At 39.3% G+C, this 24,666-nt stretch overlaps 1 protein-coding gene across 1 annotated transcript; it reads left to right on the top strand.

Annotated features, from left to right (window-relative positions):
- Positions 1 to 11,029: 11,029 nt before the first annotated feature.
- On the top strand, positions 11,030 to 23,911 carry LOC108795099 (complement C3-like). The gene is made up of 8 exons (XM_018566286.1): positions 11,030 to 11,164; positions 11,536 to 11,742; positions 13,390 to 13,444; positions 15,320 to 15,406; positions 16,207 to 16,410; positions 20,889 to 20,946; positions 23,378 to 23,510; positions 23,906 to 23,911. Exons 1-8 carry the CDS (start codon positions 11,063 to 11,065, stop codon positions 23,909 to 23,911), a joined length of 852 nt encoding a protein of 283 aa, XP_018421788.1. The 5' UTR covers positions 11,030 to 11,062.
- Positions 23,912 to 24,666: the final 755 nt, after the last annotated feature.

Raw genomic sequence — 24,666 nt, 5'->3', positions numbered from 1 at the left:
AAGCCCAGTGCATTGAGTGGGCAAATCTCATTGACGGTATGGATACTGGAGAGTTAACTGTTTGTACAGGAGGTAATTCTCACTAGTTGAATGCATATTAGGGAACTAGCTATGCTTATTGGCTGCTATCCCTGCAGAGAGCCGTGACTGTCACTCATGGCTCCCTGCAGGGATTCCCCCCTCCCCTGTCCGATCCGCCAGCGCTGGCTGGTGAAACGGACAGGGGAGGGGGCTGGCACAGCTGGCTGTGCCTCTGGATAGGCAGAGCCAGCTGTCAATACCGTAGCTGGGTTCATCCAGAAAGTATTGTCGGGATCCGTCCCGGCTGCGGCATCTCAGTATACCGTGAGCTGATAAGCGAACCTGTGCAACAAATATATGGAAGCTGTTAAACCCAGGGTTCAAACTATTATAACAGAATATTATATGACTTAAATTAATTACCAACTAAGTATATATATTTTAATACTACAGTACTTTCATTAGTTTGGATGTGGTTTATGGTAATGCGTGGGCTGTTTATTCTGCCACGATTTACAACATTTAATTATGTTTCCATTTGTTTCCATATCTTGCATCAAATTATGGCTGTGTGATTACTTGCAAACAGCCTATGACAGATGCGGATGGTGGCAGCAGTCATTGGATTATACAGCGCCTCCTGCCCACAGGAGATCACATGAGTCTCACATAGGAATTCCTGAGACTCACGTGATCACAGGGATTCAAAGGTGTAAATGAGGCCTTTTTGATATTTTTTTTTCTATTCACAGCTGAAGATAAACCCACCTAAAGTCCGACCAACCTCCTATGAGCCAGAAAAGAAGGTTGAACTTACCTTGACTGGTGACCAAGGATCGCAAGTGGGCCTAGTAGTTGTGGACAAGGCTGTATTTGTCTTAAACAGCAAAGAAAAGTTCACCCAAGACAAGGTGTGTAGTGCATATACACTGGTGATTTATAGACTATTGAAATGTACAGAACTCTCTGTGCATGCTAGTACTGACTTTGTGATGTTAATTTAAGATATTTGATACAGAGTTAATAAAAAGATCCATATGTGCCTTCACGTAATAACGTTAGAACTAATGAAACTGTTTCAAATGATAAATGTGGGACTTCAAGCATTTTTTTTTACAGATTGAGGATGAATATGTCAGGACCAGATGCAGACACTCTAGTCAGAGTATATAGTGGCAAGTTTCTTCACCTCTAACAGCCGCCTCTACAAAAGGGCAAGGGCGCCTAACTGTACTCGGATGCCCCCAGGACTTGTACTATATACTCTGCTATGAATGTCGCAGGTGGCCCCCAGGTGCAAAGCAGTAGTACTGACTGGTGACAAGATACAAGAACTAAACAGAAAGCAAGATACAGAAAGACAGAAACAGGTAGCAAGATAAAAGAGCAGAAGAGGTTACAAGATAAAGACAGGTACAGGATTCAAGACAGGACTAGGATGCAGGATAGGAACTGGATTCAAGATACAAAACGTGACTACAATACCAGGTTAAGATATACAGAGACAGAAACAGGCTTGTGTAGACAGAATTAGACAGAACTATTACAAGCCCAGAACCCTGGGCATGTGATGCTTAAATAAAGCAGAAGGGGCTGGGAGGTTGTAACAAGCATAGAAGCATTAGACGTGCTCCTAAAAGAATAACTATATAATGTAATTCATAATGACATGATTACTTAAAGTGGGCCTGTTGTTATGTTTCAAATGCCAAAATATGTAATGACATACCTCCTTAGGCTCAGTGTGTGCAAACAGTATGGCCAATTGCTGACTTGGCACCATCCACAGGCAGTTTAACTCTTCAAGAAGACACACAAGTTGAATCCAACACAATTTTATTTCAGATAAGTGCAGTCTAGGGAATGTTTTTTTCAGTCTTTTGAAGTGTAAGAAGACAATGACTTTCCTAAGCCCTGTCTATGCTTGGTAGGTGAAAGTATAAACTGAGCAGCAGAGAGAGGCAGGGAGTGTCTAGCTAAGGACTGTCCCAACTAGCACTAAAAGAGGAGGGGGTTAAAGAGGAATATACCATGGGCACAAAAATAACAGGCTGCTGTGACAGCGCACTGCCCTCTTGATATCAATATATGCCACTATGCTTTAATGCAACAATACACAAAACATGACATCCAAAAAATAATGAGACTGTCCCCTGGACCTGAAAATACCTGAAAGACAAAGAGAAAAGCATGCAAACATATACATATGAGTCTATAGAAGCTCTGATGAAATCTTCTGATGAATTCTTCAGCATTGCAGACATAATAACTAGAGCAGACCTTGAAGCGTTGGGTCACTTCTCCAAATAACGGGAAGACTTTAGAGGTGGAGGTAGGATAATCTCTCTATCTGGTAAACCCCAAATCAAAAATAATATTTTGCAGCTCATTAGTCTTTAGATGTGGTGGCTGTATTAGTTTTCTTTTCTGAGGCTCAGTACATTTTCTGCAAGTATAGACATATACCTGTTGAACCTGATAGAAATCAAGTACCCTTGTAACTTTCTGGGTACTGAACTGGAATCTCAAATAATGGTAATACAGCCACCATATCTAAGGACTGGAAAGCTGCAATATGTTAAATGTTTATTTTTGGGTTTGGATACAATTTTATTCCTTGATGGAAATACTTTCTTTGTTGACAAAACATTTGGGCCATACCACCCCCAAGACACCTGATCTATTCCTGCTAAATAGTATGAACAACTTTGTCTCCAGCTCTGATGCCAGGACTGTGTTCTGATGAACCTGTTTTTACATACATAAATCAATCTTTTTGCATTGCAAAAACACCTTCCCAACTGTAAATGGTTGTGTTTGTCAAGTTTTCCAACACAGTTGGTTGGTTAACCATGCTGTTACTAATTTCCTGCAAAAAAAAAAAGAAGAAAAACAAACACGTTAAATAAATAATGTAATATTCTATTATTCACACCTATGATCCACCAGCACTGAAGTTTCTAGGATGTATTTCTGAGGTGGGCAGCTGCATATTTGAAGCCAGGGAACTAGTATTTTTAGAAGGGCATCAGCAAGCAACCCATATTTATCTCATGACAGGTTTCCTCATGACAGGCAATTTATATTGACATTAGCAGTGGTTCCTTGATAGTATAAGTAGTTCAGTAAATGATTCATCCTCCTAAACGTGTATCTTTATTTAATACAGATATGGGATAAAGTGCAGGAAGACGATCTTGGATGCTCAGCCGGCAGTGGAGCTAACTCATTGGGTGTGTTTGAAGATGCTGGACTGGATTTTGCAACCACAATGCAACTGGAAACCCCATCTAGAAAAGGTTGTTACAAAATGTACTTTTTTTTCAATGACTCAGAGATAAAGGAGGAACAGATCAGATTAATGTGAATAATACAATTATATTTTTCATTTGTATTATTTTCAGAAAAGGACTCAATGTTGAGTTTCCATGTATACATGCATGGGAGCAGAGATATTTGACCATTACAAATGCAGACCTTGTTTCCTGATTAGCCGTGCTGCACAAGAGTTCTGCACCAAGGGTTAATTCCGCCCTCCTAACCATCTTGTCTTGACTTGTATTGTAACTGTAATGTCTTCCTTATATTGTAAAGCGCTGCACCTTCTGTTGCTGCTATATAAACCCTTTATAATAAAATAATAATAATTCACACGGGCATAGAAGGAACAGAAAATACGCATCTTTGTAGACGTGTTAATGCACATATATGCGTGCATTCGCTCTGTATGTGTTTTTATGCTTACAAAGGTTTCTAGCACTGTGTGCCATCCATAAGCACCAGAAACTTCACGTGCATATGCATGTGCGTAGAAAATGCACTATTTATGGTCCCCAATGCAGCTCTGTTCCATATCAGATATGTAAATATTGTTGTGGTCCATCATGGATAAACAGGTCAATAAACTGAAGTGGTTTAATAGTGCTTTCACCTTATTTTTTGCGGTGTTGCAGATTTTGCCTGCACTACAAACCTGCATAATCGGAGACGCCGCTCCTATGAGTTGCAGGCAGCAAAACAAAAAAAAGGTACTAAATTACATAATTGTATATATAAAATATAGGACATAAGGAACATTTCTATTCCGTAAATCTGAGTTAGCTGCAGTGGTGTAGCTACTATGGGTTTAGCATGCCTCTCAGGAACTGCCAAAGACTTTCAGGGTTATTCACAAAAGGGTGAAGAGTTTGGAGAAGGCAGGAGAAGTGAACAATCTAGGAAAACATAGCTGATCTGGAAAGTGAGCTGAATTGGAGAATTTTTCCAAATCAGCTATTTTGACCTAAATTGTTCACTTCTCCTGCCTTCCAAAAAACCCTTTTTGTGAATAACCCTGTTAGAGATATATATGTTATCTCTGCTTGGGTATGCATCCCATGGGTAAAACCATTGAAATTACATCATTATAGGCATCTGCACACAAGAAGTCTGAAAGTTTGTAAGATCCCAATGCGGGAGCATTGTAGGGGCAGAGCCTGGGGGCATTATCAAGAAATTATTATCCAAGAATGTCCTTAAGACTGCATCTTATATCTGAGCCAGGGACCATTTCTTTTCTGCTAGTAATGCAAACTGAACAAAAAGTCTGTATTGTAAAACATAACTGACAAGGAAAAAATGACTTGACTATGATACAAGTTTGCAGTATTGCCAAATGAATAAATGTATGTAATGTACTGGAAGCAGAGGATCATTCATTTTTGAGAAGGTTATAACATATTTGCTTTGCATTCTAGACTTGAAGATTTCACCCTTTTTCAAAAAATAAGCATTTGCATTTACATGCTATGTTAATGCTTCTCTTTTCTCTTTTTAAGTCAATATTTGAATACAATTTAATTCAATATACTGTATGTAAGAGTAGTCAACAGTAAACTATCTTCATTTGCAGTTAATAAACATAATATAATTGGAAATAATTCTCTAACTTATAGCAATTGAAACTCCTGCTCATCTAAGACCATGTTGCTTGGCTGGATTACATGACAGCCCTATGGGACTGGACTGCAGCACTCGAAAGAAACATGTACAGGAACAGGAATGTGCAGACTTATTCTTAGAGTGCTGTATACATGCTGAAAAGCTACGAGAACAAATGACGGCAGATTTGGAATGGGAGAGATGTAAGTATGAGGTTTTCATTCTCTAATTAGCATAGATTCTCTTGGATTTAATTCTGACTATGGTATCTGTACTGGGGTTTCAGGTCAGAAAAGTTGGGTTTTTGAAATGCCTTAGTTATATTTTAGCTGCTGGAATTGCAGCTCCCTCCACCCTTTTTTTTCTCTGGCAGCAGTGACTTTGCCCCCACCAGCCTTTTATTGTTAACAAAGAGCTGGAAAAGTAAGGCTCTTAGAAACCACCTGGAACCCTAATCCAGAGTCTGTTGTGATCTTTGAGAATGAATTACTCCATAGTACATGCTGCTACCGATTCAGTGAGGGTTTGTTTTAAAGCTCTTCTACTGTTTAAGAATATGTAAATACTTTATTGTCCATAGTCTGAGCACCGATGCACTTTAAATTTGGTTACATGCTGATGTTTCTTAACTTCAGCGGATGATTTTGAGGAAGATATTCCAGAGGATGTTGCAGCTCGAAGTTATTTCCCAGAGAGCTGGAAATGGAAGATATTTGAACTTAAGGATTTGAAAATAGGTTCAAAAGCAAGGTAGGAGATAAATCTGCTGTCTGACTGAGATTCAAAATTGTCAAATCCCGATCCATCATAATCTCGATGTTCACTTCCTCCTTTTACTATCGATGTTCACTTCCTCCTTTTACTATGTGCCTGAAATTGGAGGATTTATAAAAATATATTCTACCCCGGATCCTTACGTGTGTTAACCAAAGTTATCTAAATTGAATTTCAGTTTTTCGAATCTTTTTTCTTTCATCTCTGTAACCTGCCGATTAATGTAGGGAGACTACACCAGTTTAAATACTTTTGTTGACTATAGTACTATTACTAGATATAATCAGAAGCTTTTATTTCAACGTTTATACACAGAAACACAGAATACTTTTAGTGCACACAGACACAACGGAATAGCCAATTTTTCACTAAAAGATCAAATATGAGGTTGCTTTTTGGAGTATATGGACACCATACATGTCAAGTCTCAAAATTGTGTGCACAATTGAAATGGCGAAAAAAAATTGTTACTTAAATTGTCCATAGGCGATGCTCCCAAAGCCTCAATTTAGAGTTAACCATGAATAATGGCCCTCACTCCAAAGTGCACTAGGATACCCAACATGTATGTTTTCATAGGCGCACCTGACTCATGTCTTTCCGTTTTTTCCAATGTTACCCTCAAACCTGTATGAAAAGACCCTCTTCCTGCTGTATGGTATATTTTTGCCTATCTTTTTTTAAATTTTTTTTACTAGTACTTATTGGAAGTGTACAGTTTCACATGCTTTTTATTGGCCCTAGTTTGCTTATTAGCCTGTAAAAATGGTCAGGATTAAAAAATAAGATTCACTCCCCCCCTAACAGTCTTCAGAGAGATTCTTTGGATTTACAATATTTTGAACAAGAGTCACCGAACAAGAACCCTAGGCGTATCAAACCTGGGCATATTTGCCCATCATTAGACTAGTCATAGGGATAAAGTCCCAGGGAATGTCATCACTCACATTAATATATTTCAGAGCCCTAAGAAGAAAAAATATAAAATGCATAAGGCTGAAAATGAAGGTTGATTATTAATCCATGGTAAGGAAAATGCCTACAAATGGAGTAAATATAGTACTCTTGCTACTTTCTATTAAAGGGGTGTCTTGCAAAGCATATGATAAAAATGTAATGTGCAACATTGAAGTTTAAAAGAACCCTTAGGTAACAGGAAATCTTTTGAGGTTGCCAAATACTGCCAAATGCATCTGTATCCTCAAAAGGAAAAACACTAATTAAGATGAGAGTAGAGTTGCATTACCTAATATCTAAAAGTGGTTGGGTGCAATAACAAGACAATCTCCTGAAACAAATAATTAAAAAGAGAATGGTTTAACCAGGAGACAATTTAAAGTCTGCATTAGTCAAGTCAGAGTCCTGCCCACAACTCAACTGATGCTGTAGAGAAAAACTATACACAGAATCCCAGAACTATAAAATAGGTTAAATAGAATGTTCTAAAATTCCTTTGAAACGTGCAAGCCTAATAAACAGCTATGGATTACTTACTTGTATAGCCTGTGTTCTGTCCTTGCTAAACACAGCTCTGTGGCCTGTGTACAGCTCAACATGCAGCAAAACCCTCCTATTCTGCAAGCCAGACTCAATGAAATCTTGAAGCTTTATTAACAAAACAGGGTGGGGTAAAACTGGAAAAAGAACATGGAAACATACCAATCAGTTAATAAAGGTGTAAACACAGTAACTGTTTACAAATACAGTGAGGTAAAAGTCCATTTATACCAGCGATGCAGCCTAAGAGGGTTTTAGGCTCTTTCCCCCAGACACATGCTGTGGATGGCAGTGGATTCTTTTCTCCTCTGTTCTAAAATGGAGGCAGAACTCCCAAATGCCCTTGTTTCCTTCTCTTTAAGTAGAAGAATGCTGGGAGTTTTACCAAAGAAAAAACTGTCTATCCTGCTACAGAGATATTTTCTCTTCAGCTCCATCTTGTGGCCAATTTTGATATGGCAGGTAGGTAAGCCTATAATTTCTACATCCAAAGGCAGAACAGCTTGAACTATGAATGCTATGAATATTAAAACCGTAAAGAAAAAACACCTTTTCGGTATTAGTTTGTCATGAATAAGTTGAACTTAATCACATTTTGTCATTAAAGCAGAAATCTAGGTAAGTTACTTTATGTGGAAAAGTGCTAATAATTATATTTCATTTCATTGTATTTCACGCTGTGTGGTTGGCTGTCTCCTGTTATTGTAAAGGAAGATAAGAAGTGTATTTAGGTTTTTATTGCATTTACCCTCCAGCAGCCAGTCATCAGCACATGTGTAATAACCTCTCCATGCCCAGCACATGTATATTTACCCTTATGCACTAGTCTCCAGCACATGTGCAATAATCCCTCACATTTATTCAGAACACCATGTCAAATGTCAGTCTCATCTCCACTGACTCTGGTTGAATGGGAATTGTCAAACCTTCTACATGCTCTCCGCTGTCATACCCTCTGCACCCCACATCTGCTCATAATCTCTGAACTCCTTTCCTGCACATATTTTCCCCCTGTAATGCCCTCCTCATTATTCTCCTCCCCATAATATCCCCTGCATGCTCTCCTGCACATACTGCTTGCTGCCATACCCTGCACACACTCCTCCTGCATACAACATATATTGCCAGCTGTAATAATGTCTGTACCTCTCTCCTGGACATAGTAAGGGGAATTTTTCAAGCCTGGAGTAGACAAAATCTGGAGCAGTTGCCAATGGCAACCAATCGGCTTCTCTCTTCAGTTTGTTTAGTTAAGCTTTAATTGCACCAGATTCTGCCTGCTCTAGTTTTGATAAATTCCACTCACTGTCTGCTGTCATACTCTCCTCAATCCTGCAACACATACTGCCCCCCCTCGTACCCTCCACACTCCTCCTGCAAATACTGCCCATGTTACACCATTCACACTCTCCTACAAATTTCATACCCTCTGGCACTCCTTTCCTGCATATACCTTCCCCTAAGACACTTTTTGGGCATTGTTTAGAAACATGTAGTTTAGATTTTCAGACCTTCATCATGAGCTCATGTTAACCCAGTCTGGAAATGTGTCACTTTCTAGCGTTGTCACTGTGCCATTACCACTTGACCTACCAAGCTCTGTCACCACCTGGATAGTACAAGCAGTCAGTATCAAGAAAAATCAAGGTAAGGGAAAATGAAATAACAACAGTTTGATAAATACATCATGTAGTTGGAAAATTGCACAGATACTCTTAAAAGTAGACTCTGGAATATAAAACATTTTCTTCAAAAGGACCACTGTGTGAAAATGTTAGAACAGTATTCTGATAATAGTAATGATAGCACTTAGTATATTCATTTCTTTAGTTTTTCTATTCAGATGCCCTTATTTATATGTTTTCGTGCTCAGATTCTACATCTTGCTCTACGCAAGAGGTTCTGCCAAATTGCCCATGACAGAAGTTTGAAAGAACTATAAGACTGCCAGGAGTGCTTAAACAGTTGGAGTAACAGTTTTCTTTTTTAATATAATGTATACCACCACAATATATTACCTGCTTGATGAAACTTGATGACATAATCAGCTTATGATGCTGGCGATGAGTCTAAAGCTGGCCATACACCTTACAATTATCTGCAGATTTTCTGTGGTAAGATGGAAAAGGTGCAACAGATTCCTCCATCTACGCTAAAAGTGCCCATACACCTTACGACCATTGCAAGACCTTTGTCTTGCGATGGTCATAAGCTCATTGAAAGCTCATACGATCTGTCCATCTTGGACGGGCAGATCGTACTTGCGATCAGCGAAAGCCCGCCCCACTGAGGGGCGGGGCTTCCGATGACCGCATTGAGGGGCGGGCTTCCGATCACTGCAAACGGGCAGTGTGCAATGACCACAGAAAATCTGCAGATAATTGTAAGGTGTATGGGCTCCTTAAGAAGGGCAGTGTACAAGCTGCACTTCCTAACGGCTAAGCGGACAGTAAGGTCACTGATCTAGTTGTGGTGTCTGTTAGGGCTCTTTGGATAAAAAAAACAATTTTTAAAACCTTGGGCATGTAACACAGTCCTAATATTCTTATAGAATTATTTTTATTTGCGTAAGAGAGTTAAATCTCACTACAATGATACTGCTACCTGCAGTATGTGTCCATGTACCAATTGTATGGGTGTATATAATTTGGATGAAATGTTTATATCACAGTTTGTATTCATGCAACTTGTACAGCATTGCAGCATATGCCTGATGATCAAATTAAAATGTTTCATGTTTTAGCAAAATACATTTAACTAGTAAGCAGTACTTATTTTTTACTCTAATAAGGGTTACTTATTTTTTATTCTACTGAGCAATATTTTTTTTTATTCTAGTAAGTGGTACTTATTGTTTATTCTAGTAAACAGTACTTGTTTTTTTTTTTTTATTCTAGTAAGCAGTACTTTTTTATTCTAATAAGTGTCTCCTGTTTTTTTATTCTACTAAGCAGTACTTTTTTTTTCTAATAAGTGAGACTGATTTAATATTCTAATAAGTGGTACTTATTTTTTTAATCTAGTAAGCAGTACTTTTTTATTGTTAGTGGTATTATTTTTTATTCTAGTATGCAGTACTTTTTTATTCTAAGTGGTACTTATTGTTTATGCTACTGTGTTTCCCCGAAAATAAGACACTGTCTTATATTTTTTTGGGCTCAAAAAAAAAACAACACACACTAGGTCTTATTTTTGGGGTAGGTCTTATTTTTGGGGAAACATGGTAGTAAGCAGTACTTTTTTTTATTCTAATAAGCAGTACCTATTTTATAGTCCAATAAGTGGTGCTTATCTTTTATTTTAGTAAGCAGTACTTTTCTATTCTAATAAGTGGTACTTATTTTTTATTCTAGTATGCAGTACTTAGTTTTTATTTTAGAAAGCGGTACTTATCTTTTATTCCACCAAGCAATACTTCTTTTTATTCTAGTAAGCAATTCATATGTTTTATTCTAATAAGTGGTACTTATGTTTTATTTTAGTAAGCAGTACCTTTTTTAATTCTAGTAAGCAGTACTTTTTAATTCTAGTAAGCAGTTTGTATTTAATATTCTAATAAGTAGTACTTATTTTTTATTCTACTAGGCAGTACTTATTTTTTTATTCTAGTAAGCACTACCTATTTTATATTCTAATAAGTGGTGCTTTATTTTTTATTTTAGTAAGAGAGTACTTTATTATTCTAGTAAGCTGCACTTATTTTTATTCTAGTAAGCAGTCATTTTTTGTTCTAATAAGTGGTAACTTATATTTTATTTTAGCAAGCAGTACTTTTTTATTCTAGTAAACTGTACATTTTTTTTAAATTCCAGGAATTTGTGTAGCTGATGCATACCAATTGACTGTTTCCATGAAATTCTTTGTTGACTTAAGACTACCTTACAGCGTTAGAAGAAATGAGCAAGTACAAATTCGGGCAGTTGTCCACAACTATAGTGACAGTAAACGAAAGGTGATTTTCAAATTCTACGCTTACGTTTCCAACAGCTATTACCATCTCACAAAAGAGTAAAGATGCCTATTCACAAAATGTCTGAACTGACAGTTCCATATTTTTACAGATGTCAAAATGTATTCAAGAATTCAAGCTGGGCATACCCATTATTTCCAGTGGTGTGAAAAAAAAGAGAAGGAACTTTTGTCTTTTGTCACATTGCTTTAATTTTTTCCAGCATAGGCACTTTCTACCAGAGTTTTTTTGTATTATTGTTTTTGTCTGTTACATGAGGTTTACACAATAACAGCAGATTTTAGGAACTTCTGATCCTCAAGACCACGTTTGGCTGCACTCAATTTTGAAAATACCTTTCCTTATATTCACAGGTGACAGTGAGATTCTCTTATATTGAGAATGTATGCAGTTTAGCTACCAAATCAAAAGGTTATCAGGTGCCCGTGGAGGTAGAAGCGCAATCTACAAAAGCAGTGTATTATGTTATAATCCCTCTGAAAGCAGAAAGAATTGACATTGAAGTGGAGGCTTATGGTTCAGGTGTCAGAGACAAAGTGAAAAAAACCATTGACGTGCTGGTATGTAAACATACTCTTTATACTATTACCGCTATTACTGCTAATACTACTATAACAATCATTTAATTATTAAATTATAAATGACCACTATTTAGAAAAAATAATACTAATAACTATAGGTGGTAATACATACAAGGGTGAGCCAAAAATCATCCGCACTCTGCTGTAGAATTTATTTTAATCAACTTTTAGAAAAGACAAATACTGTGCATCATTTTTCAACATAATCTACTTGCTTTTCAGTACACTTTGTCCATCTGTCAACAAGAGTTTTAAGCTGAGCTGCGAGCCACAAATGCACCGCTGTTAGAGGTGAATCTTCGTCCTTGTAGGGCTGCTTTCAGGGGACCAAAGCCACATAATCCACTGTCACTCATCTATTCAACAGAATCATTTCACATGTATGCTCAATGTTGTCATCAGCCGTGGACAGGCGTCTGGTTCCTTCTTGATGGCAAACACTTGTGGGAACTTCTTTGAACTTCCCTATCCATTCATATACACTTCTTCGCAACAAAACTCCTTCTCTGTACTGCGTTTTTGACACATAACGACACCAGGCACACTCTAAGACCACAAAAAAAAATCACTGCATGCTGCTTTTCTTTCGTGCAAACCACAAGTGGGGCATCCATTTTTTCTCGCACTGCAGTTACAAATGAACTGACGTAACATGTTCACACCAGCACAGCAATGACTGGGGAGACCGTAGCCTGGAATGGAAAGCGCTGATAAGACAGTGCGGCCAACAGAAGTTTTAATATAACTGAAGTGTAGATAATTTTTGACTCACCCTCATATAATGATAGTATTTAGTATACAAATAATTTAGTTTTCACATTTATTTCAATGTTTTTCCACAGGCTAAGGTGTCTAGCAAATCTGAGATGCTTACACTGATCACCTTTATTAATATATACAGTGTGAATATATATATATATATATTTTTAATGTTGCTATATGTGTTAAAGTCAAGTGTAATAGCATTGTTATTGTTTGTGCCAACCCCTGTCACTGTTACTTCGTATGGGAGGTAGCAATGGTATAAGGCTGACATAGGTCCTGTCTCTTTATGTCCAAACTGCACACTAGACATTATCTCCAGTTGGAAGACCCAGAGCTAAAGGATGTAAACAATGACAGAAAGGTTGGCCAGCTGTAAATAGGCTGGTCAACTGGAAAGCTGCTTTTTTGCATAAAAGTACTATATTATAGTTAACTTTTGCCTCTCAATTACTTAAAGTGACCCATATCATTCCTCCTTATGTCACATTTAACAGTACCTGTGCGTAGAGGATGTTGTAAACTCTTTTCTTTTTCTCCCTCTCGCATGTCACCACAATCCCTAGATAGCAGCTGTGAAATTTTTTGTAAAAATCCACTTTACCGTCAGAAGTCTGATCTGCAATGCAGAAAGTTTGCCCATATACAATTACATCATCCCTCCTTTCCCGATTGGCTGGAATAATTATTGTAAATGACATGGGTCACTTTAAATATTTCATGTCCAGAAAAGTAGCATAAAGTACAGGTCCTATGTGCACTGGAAATGGAGTCCATGTATTGGTTAAACAATTATGATTATTTCTTTGCATAAAAGCCCTGATTTTGTTTTTCTTTTCACATGCATCGTCTTGGGTGGTTTAGCCAGAAGGAAAACTTGTGAGGAAGAAAACTTTTAGTCAAGTGATAAATCCTAAAGGTTGGTTCATTGCAGTGTTATAAGAGAGGATAAGATTGAACTGTATGTATGTAGCTGCAATGCAAAAGCTATTTACAAAAATATAAGAATACTAGAAATATGCTATTATGGATAATTGCATTGTTTTATTCTTCATAAAAACAGCAACAGTGGCAGTAGTGTGTCAGTATCACCAATGAACGATAGAAATCACCAGCACTCCGTAAATGAAAGTCAAAAAAAGTCAATTTATTTGGACTAAACGTCACACATATCGCATAATCCAACGTTTCGGGACCACGCAGGGTCCCTTCATCAGGGCAGAGATGATCACATCTCTGCCCTGATGAAGGGACCCTGCGGAGTGCTGGTGATTTCTATCGTTCATTGACTGTTGTACACGGCGCCATCCGTGATTGTCACTGCAACACCACTATTTTAATTTGGACCGGAAGCGCTGTAAGGAGTGCAGGGGGACCTACTGTTTTCTGTCAGTATCACCACTCATCAAAAACATGCTTAACAGTATTTCACTTCACTTACAAATGCCTATTTAATCACAAAAAAGAGGTTAGGCAGGATGAACAGATGTCTTACCAAGAGCAGACTGGTACATTTGCTCCTCCTTGCTTGAGTTACTTGTTGCTTTCTTCCCCAATCCTGGCTAGTGGGCACAAGCTGACCAAGCTCAGGTTCCATTTCTTCCATAAAAAATGGAAATATCATCCTCTGATTACACAGGATTTTAGAGTGTTGGAAATGGAATGCTGGATGTTGGAAAACCTCTGTTTGCCATAATAAGCAGTTGGAAACATTGCTTATCATGTCCTCCTACACAGCTTGTTAGTCTCTAAATCACTAGGGGTGATGCTTAAAACCAATTGCTTCCAATGACCAAACTGTGTATATCCACCCCATCCGTATTATGGAGTTATTCAACAATTGGTATAATCTGCATTGTGAAGTACCACAGCCTTTACAACAAATGACAGATGTGGGTCTCAAGGAAATGTTTATCTGTGAACAATGGTGGCAAATTATATTCAATGTCATTTGTTATGCATTCTACAAGCATTCATCAGGTAACAGAGATAATTTGTGGTCATACTACTGAGGGGAAGAGAATCAATCACACATGCAGTAGTGTCCGAAGATGAAATAAGCAACTTTCCTCCACTTATCTGCTTCTACTTGCTATGGAAAGTAGTGAAATAGTGACAATGCTGATTAATTATGGCTACTGAAACAGGTCTACTGTTGAAGGCACTCTATTTTGACTAAAAGTGATGGGGGATAATTCAAATTGAAAGAATTAAAAAGGGCAGTGTTTAGGACCAAGGAAAACACTTAAGGAACATATCAAAAATAATGATGCTGGAATATGCCAAAAACAGGTACCAATCATTTGGATAGCATTTTTATAGATGAATGTAAATATAAACAAAGTGTCAATAAGCTGATCGGCTGAGTCTTCTTTGTGCTTTTAAATGCAACTTGTCATGCTTTACTTGAGTCTCCATGTAAGCAGCAGACAGCTATCCTACTGTAGTGTTTGGATTATTGGGAACCCCACACAATCTTGTCTGAATCCTGATATGCATACAAGACAGTATGTCATCAGTACACCATCCTAATATCACAACACAACGTCTTGGAGCCACCTATGACTCCTTCATCAAGGTATGCCACATGTCCTTTAAGGCTCAAAAATATTGCATTCTTAATGGTGTGATTTTCTGATGCAATAAAACATTTTTTCCTGCATTTCCCATTTGTGTGCTGATGACATATCCACAACACCAGAGATAGCAGCAGAGTGTGGAAACATCAAGAGACATGGCCTTAGTGTTTATTTTTACAACCAAAATGGTGCATTTAACTTTAAGTTTTTTTCAGGGAGATCTGAGTTGGTACATGTAAAGAAAGAAGAATTACATGAAGTGGTTCCAAACAGTCCTGCAAACTACTTTATTAGCATACAAGGTATGATATGAGTAATGTCTGATTATCACACTTTTCTATGTGATATTACATCACATTTACGATTTAACAAATGATATCCTGTGGAACATATAAACACAGAAGGCACTGCATATAAAATCTGCAGAAAACACTTCCACTGCTAACTGGATGTACTGATGTGAAGAGGGAACTCTGATGGGAAAGGGGGCTTGTGATGTGAAGGGGCTATCCGATGTGAAAGAGAGGGGTTCTGATATTAAGGGGGGCTCCTAGTGTGAGGGGGAGGAACTCTGATGTGAAAGGAGGGGGGTCCTGATGTAAAAGGGGGCTTCTAGTGTGAAGGGGGGCTCCTAGTGTGAGCAGGAGAGACTCTGATGTGAAGGGAGGAGGCTCCTGATGTAAATAGGGGCTTCTGATGTGAAAAGGGGGGGCCTGATGTGAAGGGGGCTTCTAGTGTGAGAGGGAGTAACTCTGATGTGAAAGGGGGGGGCTCCAAATGTAAATAGGGGGATTCTGATGTTAAAACAGGGCGTCTGATGTGCTGGTAGGATCCTAATGTGAAGGGGGAATGAGGACATTAAATATTTTCTGAGTTTAACACTTACCATATTTACCGATGCAGTGAATGTTGCTACTGAATGTGTGGCGAGTCCAGCAAAGTGAATGTGCCTAGATTTGTTGAGTTTTAATAAATATGCCTGTTAATGTAGTTATCATCATTATGGCAATTTATTTCTATCTCTTCTCTGTGTCTCATTGGTTGTTATGACTTTGGGTATTTGTAGCAAGTTAGCGTACTCTGCAATATTTTTTTTTTTCAGGAGACATAATGGGGGAGAGTTTGCTGGGCATTTTAGATGAGTCCTATCTTGGCCGTCTCCTATATATCCCCAGTGGCTGCCCGGAACAAAATATGTTTAGAACCTCTACAAATGTAATTGCAACTCGGTATTTAGATGTCAACAAGAAGTGGAATGTTATTGGAGCTGAAAAAAGGCTGAAAGCCCTTGACAATATTCAGCAAGGTACAGTTATTCTGATTTTTAAAAAAATATTGCGGTATATATGAAGGTCTGATGTAGATAAAATGATGTATGTGTCGCTAATTCTTCTGTTCTGCCAAGTCCTCTTATGATGCTTGCCCCATTAGCATGCATTATTTAGACAGTGCCTGCTTATCTCTATGCTGCCTAGTTTATCTTTATGAAAACCTCCTGCTCATTGATCTGCAAGCGGTGCATAACGGATTGTGACCTAATTTACATGAACACAAAGAACACACATGGAAACAAAGGACCTATTGGCTAAAAATATTACACCACCCAAGTGTGGTCACCATGCAGAAAACACAAGTCAAATGTTACATGTGCGTGTATATACTAAAAATAATATGTGTGTGTAGGTAGGTGCTCTGATCAAGTTAAAACTAGCAAAAAGGAGAAAGGTGCAAAAGTTCAAGAATACAAAAATACAAAAGTTCCCCAGCACACTTTTCATATAGTCAGCGTTAGTTAATTTTTTTCCTGGCTAGCTAGCAAGTATAGAACTCTTGTATTGTTTTGTATATTGCCCTGCCCATGTGCACCGTTCCCCTTTTAGCTTTTAAATAGATAAGGGTTATTATTGTGCTTTAAGCTGGCCATACACCTTACAACCATTGCATGACTTTCGTTGTGCTATGTTGTAAGGTCATTAAAATCTCGTATGATCTGCCCATCTTGGACAGGCAGATCGTACTTGCGATCATCGCAAGCCCGCCCCCCTGAGGGGCGCACTTCCGATGATTGCAGTGCTGAGCGGGCAGTGTGCGCTTGCGCACACAGGCCCGTGCGGCATTTGTCTTCCGACCACGCCACCAACATGCCAAAAATCGTACGATTTTCAGCAGGTTTTCCAGCGTGCTTGGAAGGCGGTCGAACGCCTTCCATACACTGCACGATTATCGTACGATCGCGGGATCACCCACAACTATCGTACGATAATCGGCAGGTGTATGGACACCTTTAGTGTATGTGTACATTAGGCCCCATTCACACCTACAGCAGACTAGGGATTCCTGCAGCAGGAATCCCTAATCTGCCGTACAAGTGGCAACTATCATAGGATAAGAATTATCGTAAGATTATTGAAGAGGGTGTGTTTAGGGGCGGAGTTAAGGCCGGGGGAGGGTTAAGGCCGTGACACACTGTACGCAAAGCAGCGTGGAGCGGTGGAGCGCTGCCTTTGCGAGCAGTGTGTCATGTCATTTTCTTCTGGGCACCTCAGCTGGCGAGAGCTCACGGAGCTGAGCGTGCCGAGATGAACAATTTCAACTTCAGCCAATCGGCTCGCACGTATAAGACGGGATGCGACATCTGGCCGGTTGTTAAGCACAAGCCGATTGACCGAAGGTGCTCACACACTGCACGCAGAGCTCCGTGCCGGATAGCTTTCCTTCGCTCTGCACGGCTTCGTGTGCAGTGTGTCGCGGCCTCAAGGGTTAGGTGGGGCAACTGGTGGCTAGTGACTCTTAAGGCCTGGCTAGTAGCTCAAGACTTGAAATTTTGAGCCCTGCACTACATTATTGATTACAGAGCAATTAATAAAATGACTATAAATAATAGATACCCCATTCCACTCATTCCTGAGTTATTAGACTATAGTCAAAGATTTTCACAAAACTTGATCTCAAGGGAGCATACGACCTAATCTGAATCAGAGCAGGTGATGAGTGGAAGACAGCTTTCCGTACCCATTATGGTCTATATGAAAACCTGGTGATGCCTTTTGGTCTCTGTAACGCTCCAGCTACTTTCCAATGTTTCAGAAACAACATATTCAGAGACCTACTCAACGTCTTTGTAGTAATTTATCTGGATGACATACTCATTTATTCCAACAATTGAATTGACCATCGCAGACATGTCAAGTGGGTTCTTTCAAGGTTAAGGGTGCACAATCTATACGCTTGACTTGAGAAATTCATTTTTGAAGCCACCACCATCTCTTTCTTAGGTTACATAGTCTCTAACAATGGCATTCAGATGGATCAGAGTAAGATTGACTGTATTTTAAACTAGCCTAGATCACAAACCTGGAGCGCCTTACAGTGGTTTCTTGGCTTCCCAAACTTCTACCGGAAATTTATAAAAATCTTTTCTTTCATTGTCAAACCCCTAACTAAATTAAGTTCCACTTCAAAGGTCAGTTGTAATAACCAAGTTCAGCAAGCATTTGATGACTTGAAACATTGTTCCACTACTGCTCCTATCCTCCGGTTACCAGACCCCCAGCTAGAGTATACTTTGGAAGTAGATGCTTCTCACATTGCAATTGGTGCTGTTTTCTCACAAAAGGAATCAGCATTTTCTCCTCTTCATATGCCCTCTTTTCCTCCTCTCCTAAGTGCTGCAGAAATCAACTATCCTGTTGGTGAAAAAGAATTGCTAGCTATCAAATCCACCTTGGAGAATTAGACACACCTTTATAGAAGGAACCTCTCTACCCATCATTATTTATTCGGACCACCAAAAACAGTGGTTTCTTGGCTTCCCAAACTTCTACCGGAAATTTATAAAAATCTTTTTTCCTGTACACAGCGCACAAAGCAAGCATTGTACACAATTTGGTGAGTTAACATAGATAATGACATTCTACAAAGGAAATCTCGAGTTGCTGTAATAGTAGTGGAATGTGCTGGAACAAGGTGAGAACCACTGAGCTGCTGGTGAAATCAACCTTCTATACCTCTACTAAAAGAGGGATTCATCATAATGCATTAATAGGTACAATGCCTAGGGCTTATGTGGGAGTCCAGCCAAATCACATTTTAGAGAATAGAGAGCTGTCCTGCAGGCATGACTGGAATTGAGAGGAAATCTTCCCAAGTGGAAGCAAATTCCGAGTGACAGTACTGGGCAGGTGGCCCATTTGGAGATTTCTCATCTACACACACATCCAAACTTTCTGAGATAAGACAGAGGGGCACCTTCTAGTACAATATATTTAGACAATGGACACACCCCTGACATGCCCCAGTTTACAGACCATTAAGAATGTATTTGCCAAAAATGGTTGGTTAAACTCAGAATTGTTTTCCACCATTACTTTTCCTTCATACTGGTTATTCAAAAAAGCTAACAAGATAAGAGATAGTATGAAGGCTTTAGTGTATAATTTTCATATAATAAATTGTAGTATTTAAATAGTACATTTTCATAGATATCTGTACATCAGACCAGAAAGAGGGACAAGTGAGAAGGAAAGAGGGACAGAGTGATGAAAAAAGATGGACAGTCCTTCCAAATGAGGGACATTTGGGAGGTATGTCTACATCTGTTCTGACCAGGGCCGTAACTACAGTTCACAGGGCCCCATAGCAAATATGTAATGGGGGCCCTCCCGATGACCTCCCTCTGAGTAACAATGCCAAGATCCCAAAGTCTCCTCTTGTGTATCTGAGGACGTCTCTACACTGTAGACTTTACAGGGCATTAGAGTCAACTGCAACCACTCCAATCGTTAATAATACAGTACTGTATTCTCTTCACATGTTCTGTGTTTAATTGCCTCAACAATTGCTCTTTCAATCTCCAGGCCCCAGGCGGCTGCTATGGCTATAGTTACACCATTGACGACACCTGTCAATGGTCACTGTCTCCAGGACATGTAATTATGCTAATAAAAAAAGCCATATCTTTCCTGAAGAATTCACCCACACAAGCTTGGGAAAATATAGCAAAAATGTAAAATGCTACACTGTTCTCCAATCCAGCCTCATTTAAATGTGTAAAGAAAACTGTCAGTGTTGCTTAGAGCAATCAAATTGATTTAGAAAGACCTTTTGTTTCTAACATGTATTGGTTGAAGGAAAGAACCTTTACTGGTTGACAGTAGGGATGCACCGATACCGGTACTCGTCAAAATGCTCCGATACCTTCCTTGATACTGGAACTTCCGGTCAGAGGGAACATGGAGCTGGCTTCCCGGTCAATTAGGAAGCCTGGGTGGCGGGTAATGACTCACCTCCCGGCTTCCTGATTGGCCGCGAAGCCAGTTCCACACTGATTGGGTGGGAAGCCGGCTTCCTGGCCAATCAGCATCGATCTGGCCAAACAGCATGGAGCTGGCTTCCCGTCCAATGTTGGGTTTTATGTAGAGTATCACCTACTTGGGTGTACTGTGAGTGCTCTGTAGAGAGCACTCACAAGTACACAGTAAGATGAGCCTAGCAGTGTGCTCCTTCTCATTTTACTGTCTAGTAACAGGCTGGGACAGGTCCAGGACTACCTGGGCTCAGAGGAAGTGAGTTGAATGATGCTATACAAGAGACTGAGGACATCTAGTGGCATAAATAAGGAGTGCAGGGTTAATCTCTTCATTGAAGGCAAATATTACAGCAGGAATGGATTTTGTTTATCTTTTAATTTTTATCTTGTTATTTTTGGCTGGGGTTCTGCCTTACCAAATGTAATAGGATAGATCAAATATGGTGAATTTTGTGTTTTTTTTTGATCCTCGGCAGGTTATATGCAACAGCTGGCTCATCATTTGCCTGATCATTCTTTTCAAAAGAGCACTTGGTAAGACTCTGTTTTGTTCACCTGTATTTCTTTACCTTTTCTCCTATATTCACAATGAAATATGAGTTGATTCTCCTGTATGCTATATGCTATTAGCTAATGGTACTGCAGAAGAATAAAAACTAAGTGACTGGGAAAGTAAATTTGTCATTTCTAGTTCTACCCTGGACCAATTCTGCACATCCTTATTTTATACTTTAATGCAAAGGTGGGGTGGGGGGGGAGCAGTACAAAGATCTGATGGACATGAGATGGACAGAATGCTTCATTGTGGGATTAATATGAGGAGAACAATGAGATAATTTACACTCTTTTAGTAGGTAATACTGACAATAACACACGATACAGTATCATGCATTGTTACATGCTCTTAGCATTGTAATAGTATACTATTATATATACGGTGCCACCCAGAGGTAGCCACTGCTGTGTAAATGTCCACGTGTTTATCCAGAAAAATATCCATACAAATCCAATGTAGGTGTAGAGGCACCAACGGGTCTTGCAGTGGAGATAAGCCAAAGCATCCGCATTTTATTGTCAACATTTCGATGGAGCTCAGTCCATCTTTATCATGTTGATGAAGACGGACTGAGCTCCTTCCAAACACTGACAATATAATGCTGATGCTTTGACTTATCTCTGCTGCAAGACCCGTGAGTGCCTCTAGACCAGGTTGGGCATCTCTGGCCCTCCAGCTGTTGTGGAACTACAAGTCCCATGAGACATTGCAAGACTGACAGTTACAGGCATGATTCCCAAAGGCAGAGCATGTTGTGATTTGTAGTTACTCTTTGCAAATGAAATACATTAGGACAAAAGATTTTGTTGCATAATTAACGTATAAATATAGCTTAAGGCTAAACATTAATTTGATTTAGAGTTAGAAGTAGGGGTTAGAACTAGGGATGCACCAATGCCGGTTTTTCAGTATCAAGTACGAGTGCCGATATTTTGCTTTCGGTACTCGCTGATACAGAGTACTGATACCGGTGCTTCCACTTGCATGGTCCGGCTTCCCGTGCAATCAGGAAGCCGGACGGCAGGTAGTGACATGCCACCCAGCTTCCTGATTGCTTGGCTGACTCCATGTTGTTTGGCTGGCTCGACTGTGATTGGCCGGGAAGCCGGCTTCCCAGCCAATCAGCATGGAGCAGGTTTCCTGGCCAATCAGGAAGCTGGCAGGCAAGTCACTACTCGCCACCCGGCCTCCTGATTGCCTGTGACACCGGCTCCATGTTCCCCTACGACACTGCTGGTCAGAGGAAAGAAATCTTCCTCTGACCGGAAGTTCGGGTATCGAGGAAGGTATCGGAGCATTTGGGCGAGTACGAGTACTCACCCAAATACTCAGTATCAGCACCGATACCGATACTAGTATTAGTATAGGTGCATCCCTAATTGGAACCACAGATTTTTTGATCGTCTGTGCTTTTGTTAGGGAGATTCACTGTCTCTAATTGTCCCGATTACCATTGTCATCATGAATGAAAGTGTAGGTAAATCGGAAATTTTGAGCTGCTACCGGAACAGGAATAGAGGGGACATTTTCCAATGGAGACAATAGTTCTCATGACTACTCTCTAAATGGGGATTTTCATTACATTGATAAGATATCCTCTCACTTCCTGTTGAATCTAAAGGACAGGAACCACAGGAAGGAAAATGTACCTAGAGAGACACAGATGGTAAAAAAAAACAGGGGTAGGCAACCTCAGCACTCCATATGTTGTAGAACTACAAGTCTCATGAGGCACTGCAAGATTCTGACAGCCACAGGCATTACTCCCAGAGGTATGATGGGATTTGTACTTTCACTACAACTGAAGTACTGAGGTTGCTTAACTCTTCCCTACGCTATCCAAAATAACAAAAAAAAATGGTTTTATATGATGTGAATTATGGAAATAAATAGCGTTATAAATAGCATGTATAGTATAGTGTAATAGTTATGCTACACTATATAAATATTCTATATATAGTATTTTATTGTGGGTAAAATTTTAAAAAAAGTGAAAAGGTGCCCAAATTTTGGCATATTGGTTTAAAGCATAGTGGGGGTATCAACAAACACATTAATGTAGAATCTTTTTTTCCCTGGAATCCTTGTTAATCTGTGATTAAAAATAAAATACTTATATCTAGTCTATTCATCTGGTGTCTTCAGTTTTCATTTTAGGGATCCACATAAGAAAGCATGCATAACTCTGCGTACTTTGTATGTTTTAGCTGCAAAGTAGGATGCACGTTAGTGATTAGAAGCCATAAATATGTAAGTGATGGGAGACCCAAGTGCCTATTAATGTAAATCTTGACTCTAATTTCTTTATAACTACAATATTTGGTAGTTAACTGGCCTGTTCTTTCCTTCTTTAATCTTTGAACAATGTTTACTGTATGCTAAGGTTATTACTTGCATTTTCTCTTTCAGGCTGACTGCCTATGTGGTGAAAATACTTGCTATGGCTCAAAGTTTAGCGGACATTGACAAAAATATGCTCTGCAACAGTGCAAAGTGGCTGATTAGCAGACAGAATCCCAGTGGGGAATTTTTCGAGTCTGGGGTAGTTTATTCAAAGGCAATGCAGGTAGTATATTATTTGCCTTCTGTATCACTTGTCCCTCCTTGTATATTGTAAGCTCTCATACTATTGGCAATATATTAGCAAACTATTGGCAATATATTAATCCTGCATAATGTGAAGTTTGCCAGTATATTTCTGAAACTGCTTTACCCTTTATCCCCCAACCTGTATTGGATGAGCTAGATCAAACTTTCTTGAATAGGATGACACATGGTAAATGCGCCAAAACGCCCACAAACACAATGCGTGTTCATGCAACTCCCAAGTGTAAATGGGGCCTGACAGTAGGTGACAGTAAATCTCCCTAAAGCAACCTGAGATAGCAATAAAACATGTAATGAGTTGTGATCATACTCTGAATACATGCTTTACAGCAATGAAATGTTCAGGAAGGTCATAGACTTGTCTGGGCTATATGGCAGGGTTGACTGGATATACTGTATATACATCAATATATATATCCAATTACAATAATAGGAGCTGAACTTGCTATTAACAACAAAATTGCCTGCAGGCACCCCCAGGAGCCTACATGTCAGCTCTGCTTTCCAAATTGGTGCCCCTAATGTTCCAAAACCGAGAGCGCTATAATACACATGTATAACTCTGGCCATACCTCCTCCAGCATCCTATGCTTCACTACTGGCTTAAAATAATTGTATTTCGTAATACCTGATATACTGTATATGTATTCTTATATGGTGTGCTTGAATCCCTCTTTGCAAAGTATTGAGAAAACCTGTTGCTTCTGTGTCTCTTTAGGGTGGATATATTGGATCTGAATCCTCATCATCTCTTACTGCTTATGTTCTAATTGCATTGGCTGAAGTTAAAGAGAGCTGCAATATTTTAGTAAGTACCAAAAAGCCAAGGGTTGACTAATGCAGATAGTTAAATTTTATTAAGATGCAAACATGTAAAATTGGGATTCATACACACTTACACTCCTGCTTTTAGATTATTTAGGACCTTGGTTCTCAACTGGTGGTTCTGACCCAAAAGTGGGTCGCGACCCCGTGTTCAGTGGATCGTCACATGCTTTCCACTTTTCTAGGTGAGAGGCTCCTCTGCCTCCCCCTAGCACAGCACTGTCAGTTCTCGCGCCAAGCAGCCATTTAAAATATGCTGCCCAATA

Source organism: Nanorana parkeri, unplaced genomic scaffold (assembly GCF_000935625.1).
Source record: "Nanorana parkeri isolate BGI_ZX_2015 unplaced genomic scaffold, ASM93562v1 scaffold933, whole genome shotgun sequence".
NCBI lineage: Eukaryota > Metazoa > Chordata > Amphibia > Anura > Dicroglossidae > Nanorana > Nanorana parkeri.
The sequence above is the reverse complement of the archived record's forward strand: the minus strand, read 5'-3'. Positions and strand labels throughout refer to the sequence as shown.